The sequence below is a fragment of the Silurus meridionalis genome, chromosome 7 (genome assembly GCF_014805685.1).
Source record: "Silurus meridionalis isolate SWU-2019-XX chromosome 7, ASM1480568v1, whole genome shotgun sequence".
Lineage (NCBI taxonomy): Eukaryota > Metazoa > Chordata > Actinopteri > Siluriformes > Siluridae > Silurus > Silurus meridionalis.
Window position 1 is genome coordinate 20,493,448 of NC_060890.1, and position 6,000 is coordinate 20,499,447.

At 33.3% G+C, this 6,000-nt stretch overlaps 1 protein-coding gene across 1 annotated transcript in view; it reads right to left on the bottom strand.

Annotated features, from left to right (window-relative positions):
• The window catches only part of fdxr (ferredoxin reductase), a 33,206-nt gene extending 29,068 nt beyond the window's left edge, over positions 1-4,138 (bottom strand). The window contains exons 1-2 of the mRNA XM_046854461.1: positions 3,622-4,138; positions 1,913-2,007 (exon numbers count right to left, since the gene is read on the bottom strand). Of these exons, the coding sequence (XP_046710417.1) occupies positions 1,913-2,007; positions 3,622-3,742 (216 nt within the window). The 5' untranslated portion in view covers positions 3,743-4,138. The remainder of the gene's footprint in view (positions 1-1,912; positions 2,008-3,621) is intronic.
• Between the last annotated feature and the right edge of the window lie 1,862 nt (positions 4,139-6,000).

Consider the following 6,000-nt stretch of genomic DNA (forward strand, 5'->3'; position numbering starts at 1 on the left):
GTTTGTCAGTTATGGAGTCCTTTATGGAGTACGAATTTCACTACACAAGTATTAAACAATAATAATAAAAAACACAAACTGCACATATATGAGGATAAATCCAACATATAATGTGTTCCTTAGTGTTCAGTGATTCTGAAGAACTGTGGGAATGGATTTGAACTATAAAAAATGTAAACAATAAAATGGCTTAGAGATGCAATTGCCATGAACAGTTTTGCAAACAAGTGTCAATCAGTAACCAGTTTATTACCTCACCAGTGATGGAAATAATGAATGGATATTTGAGGACACATTTCATAAGAATCGGTTCCTTTTTTAGTTAAGGTTCCGCTGTTTCTTCATCATACCATATTCGGGACTTTTTCTTTGCCACTATCACCTTTGACTTTCACATTGGGAATAAACTTATAACAATAACATTTATATTCCTAATCTTTTATTTTTGTTGTTCCTGTAAAGCTGCTTTGAGACAATATCAATTGGTAAAAGTACTATAATTGTACAATACAACAAATAATTTTATTGAACTGACTTAAATCGAAACCATTGAAACTTAAGTTAAAATAACTAAAGCTAATTTAAGTATATCTGTTTATCTAACCATGCAAGAATGTTTAAAGATTCAACTTGAAACCAAAACTGGATTATCTGTTTTATCTGTTTACTTCTGTTAAATTCGTAAAACTGTACATTCAACATTTTTTGAGAACAGCCTGTTCAGATATATGGTTTAGCAAAATCATACTTTTACTTTTGATTCTTAGGTCCACCCAGGAGCACTCAAACTGAAACGCAAAAGTAGCAAATTATTACTTTCACTAGTTAATGGAATTTTTTTTTATAATAATAATTATTATAATTATAATCATCTCTGTCAAGGAGAAAAAAATAGAAACATAAAAAAATGTAAGTGAAATATTTACAATGATGTAAATACTTTTACTTTTTTACAATGATAAAAAAGTAAAAGTAATATATGCTGTGTATAGCAAATAATAAAAAATTGATAAAAGCTAAACTGGTTATATAGAAAAGACAGTTTTTAGCTATATTTTTTATTTAAGAATGGCTAAAAAGTGAACTTCAAACCAAAACCTTTTTATCTGTTTTATCTGCTTACATCATATCTCTAGTCCCCTGTCCCCCAGGAGTTTAAAAAAACAAAAGAGGAGGAAAAAAAAAGTTTTTCTTCAGGCCTTTCATCAGAATGACTTTCAGTTGCCGCAACACTTGATTTTAACAAGTGTGTGCATAAAAATATAATACTAAAACACCTCTACAACTCAAAAGTCAAACTCAGACATGCAGCCATTTTCATCGCGGAAAACAGATGTTCTTTTAATGTTCTTGTTGTTTGTTTGTAATAAAGGGTTCTTGTTGGATAGCGATTGTACATGCAAACCTTACATGATGGTTCAAAGCCCAGGTGTAAAAGAAGGAGAATGGGAGTTGGGCTAGCAAGCCGACCCCGTAATAAAACTGCTACAAAAAAGGTAAATAAGCCACCAGGCCCTTTTTCCATAATAAATATGGAATCCTGCTTTGGTTGGAATATTTGCTAGTTGTTTGCCCTTTGCCCATGGTATTTTGCTCTTATCATGTAATCTTTTACCCGGCAATCTGATATCCCAGAATACATTCTTTCTCACAAAAACACACCCTCACACACAAAAACATCTGAGTAGGCTCTGAGAAAGTGAGCTAATTACTTTAAACTGAGGGGATACACAATTAGAAAACTATGGAAAGCAACATCCTAATGTGCACAGTCACAACTCCCAATTTACCCACCCGGCTGGAGGGAATCAAACCAGTCACCCGCAGTAAATAAATGAGGAAAAGGGAGAATGATTTCATGGAAACCAGTGCCCTAAAAAACATGAGTGATTTATTATAGGTAGAATCTAACCTTGAGGAGATGTTGTGCCGTGTAAAAACCAGCCGCACCTCCTCCCACGATGCACACTTTTGGACTCGAGGCACATCCGGAGACGAGCCGTCGTGCTGAAAAGAGAGCAGTATCATCATTAGCATTATTGTTATTGATAATCAGCCATCAGGCTTCTCAATACACAGAACTGAAATGGAACTTACTCTCTCTCTCACACACACACACACACACACTCACTTATTCACTCAAATGTGTGTTACCGAACTGTACAACCTGAAATTAAAACACACTCATCACTCATCCCAATCCATTCCACCATCATTTATTTATTATTATTATTTATACTTAACCATATTACACTGTTTACATGCTGTTTTTTGCACCTTTTGACTGCTGCTATTGATGTTTTTTGCACTGCATTGTGTTTTATATTATATATATATATATATATATATATATATATATATATATATATATATATACACTCAGTTATAGTTTTTATAGTTCTTTTTGCATTCAGAGTATACAGTAGGTTCACTGGTCTGCACTATCTTGTGTTATGTTTATTGACTTGTGTTATCTGTCTGTCTGCACTGTATTTCGTCTGCACTGTTTGCACCAGGTTGCACTCTATGCACTTTATGGAGCTTTGCGTTGTGTTGTAGCTCTGTGTTGTTGTTGTTTAGTGTAGCACCAGGGTTCTGGAGGAACATTGTCTCATTTTTACTGTGTACCACTGTGTATAGTAGAAATTACAATAAAAGCCTCTTGACTTGACCTGACTAGTAATACATTTTTCCTTTTTGGAATGCTTTTCTACAACATTAGTGGACAGTAATGAAGTATTTGCACTTAACACTTTTCAAGCATATGTATTTTTCAAGTTTTCAATTTGGGGAAGCTTTTACTTCACTACATTTTAATGTGCAATTTCTTACTTTTCACTCCACTACAATTAGGAAAAAAAAGTCATTATATTATATAAATATAAAGACATTATATTTTTTTTATAAATATTAAAGTACAATATTTAAAATTTAAAAAGTAAAGTGTGCAGAGTACAGAAAATAATTCAAGCTTGATAAAAACTAAACTGAGATATATATATATATATATATATATATATATATATATATATATATATATATATATATATATATTTTTTTTTTTTTTTTAAAACCTTTGTTAGCTATTTCTTTGTTTATTTGTTTGTTTATTTTCGGTTTCGTTTTAAACTCGTGATTGATAAAGCTTGAGAAATGTTGAATTGTCATGTGACCTTTGGTGCATAAAATTAAATAAAAAAAATCCCCTGCAGCAGTCTGGAAAGGTTTCCAATGCAGAATGTGGAGATAAACACTGGATGATCAAAAAGATCTGTAAAGATCTCAAAAGATCTGTAAAATGTTGCTTCACTCTGTTACATGAAAACAATTATTGTAGGCACAGCTTCATTAAAAAGTTGTGGTTTTACAGCAAAATCATGAATGGTGTATCTCTGTTTTATTCTTACACATTCTTTAGAAACCTTGCAGGAATGAGCAGGTATGAACTGAGAAGCTGTACAGGAACCTTTAAAGACTTATCATAAATTGTGTGCAAGATCAGGGTCTGTACTTTGAACTTTTTAGCTGCAGATGCCAATGGTGTAGAGAATGTTATCAAAGAATTATCAAGCAACCAAAAAAACTGAAAAAAAAGAGGAAAAGTAAGGAAAACAATCTTACCAGACGATGAAAGAGCAGCTGGACATGTTGATGCCTGCAGCAGACGGGACAGGGGCATGAATGATCTCTTTATGTTCCTCATGATTCCACATTCAGAAAGTCGACTTAATGCTAAACACATTAGATGCTCTACTGAATAACGACATGAGCAATGGATAATACGATGCTTATGGATCTTTTTTACTTTCTCTGTTTAATATTTGGGGAGCAATGCACCTTTCTTAGCTATTATTCTCCCATGATCATGAAGTGCACTTCTCCTGCTGCATTCAAATCCACTCTCACTTGGACTTTGTTCCACTAATCGGGGTGAAACTTTAAAACAAATCACATGGCACCTTGTTTAGTCATTTCTAGGCTACATGTGCTCATGTCGTTCTCTCACCTTTTCCGCTTTATAAAAGCAAATATAAAGAACATGTTAATAATGCGAATGAATTCAAACTAAAACATCCAGCGAAAGCATCATGAAAAACATGAACACATCCGTCCCGAAAAACAGTCCGTGTTCAACGACGGTCCATATTTAAAGGTTCCGTATGTAGTGCTTTAGCCTTGAATTAAGGCATAAGTATGAAAACATGTTAAAACAAGGACACAATAAGTCCTTGTCCGTCTTCCTATCTCAGGTCATGAGATAAGAAGGTGCTGAGAGGTGAATTTTGTTAACTGTCTAAACACACAACTATGTAGATTTTAGTCAGCTTTTGGTAATGGGTTATTTTTCTTTTGTACAAAGGCAAAGACTGTATATTTTAAGCATGTATATTTCTTTATTATTTGTTAGACTTGAGCCTAATGGTTAAATATGAATCTTAGGATAGGGTTTCTATGTGTATACAGACTAAATGTTATGGCTGAATATTCTGCATGTCGATTTTTATGAATTCGGTTGTTCCACTGAGGAAAAATGACAAAATTTTCTCCCAAAATCAGATTATTAAACTAACTATTTATTTTTATAAATTTTTTGTAAATTGTGAGAACTAGAATGAGATCCTCTGCCTTTGGAGGTTGAAGTAAACCTTGATGGCAGTTTGTCATTTGATTCCTATTTGAGTAACAAAAATCTCTAAAACTGCAAAGTGTCACCTGAGAACCACCAAGGGGCATGTGCCAAGGGTACATTATGCTGAGAAACTAATCTATAACCTTATAATGATTTGATTGGATGACTATAACAATTGAATGTCTATTCTCTGTCTAAGCCTTGGATTGCACAAGTTAAGACATTTTAGAATGTGTTGTTAAAATGGATAAAGCAACATGCAGACCAGAGAGCTGTCTTTGGGAAAAATGACATTAAACAGGTTGACCAAGAAAAACAGCAGCAGTTTATGACAAAAACATTGTAAGAGCTGTTTAAAAAAAATCCAGAACAAACAACATCATAAAAAAAATCAATTTATGTCAGAGGTGAAGGTAGCACAATACATTCTGTAAAAAAAAAAAATCAAGATTGTAAAAAAAAGGGCCATATCAAAATATGCAAACCACAAATCAGACCACAGGAATCAGAATAGCCAGACTAGAATTATCAGTACAGGCTACAGAGATGAACCAAGATACACTGCTACCAGACTGATAAAAAAAAATGAAGAATGAAAGGATATATTCATGAGCCGAAACATGGAGGAGGTAGTGTCAAGGGTTGAGCTTGCATGGATGCTTATGGAACAGACTCGATAATTATCTATAATTGGATTCTATCAAGGAAATGAATGTGGAGAGTTTCATACACACCAATTTAATCACAGTTGTGTGGGATTTCACCTCCCAGAGAGAAGAATGAAGGGTGAAGCCACCAAAACAAAAAAACACCTACAAGAAGCTGTAATACTAGCCTGGGAAAGCATCACAAAATAAGAATGCAACAGTTTGGTAATGTCAGGGGTTTTCCAATTCAAGCATATGAACCAAATATAAAATGTCACTACAAGTTCCAATACTTTCACTCACCTAAAAGATGGTTGGTTAGAACCATCAAAGTGGCATGATCTATGTTTTTCCAATACTTTGCACACCGGAAAAATTAAGTGGTTTGCCACTGAAAGTGCCAGGTTCTGTGTTGTCTAAGAAGAATCAAGAAACGAAAGCTGAAATTCTGATCTATTGTCTTCATCTTTCATTTCAAACACGTCATCAGCATATAGCAAAAACAAAATAATCGGATTTGTAGTTTAAATACTTTTGAAACAATATATTTGTGTTATGTTATAAATATTTTAATTATTTATCTAATGCAATAGTTATTTACTTGTTTTAACCGCAGTCTGGTGACATTCCCTCTTCCTATTCTGTGCTCTATTTTACTTCTCATTTTTTATAATTTGCTTAGTTTCTCAGTTTCCATGTGCTTTCTCTCTGTGCAACATTGTT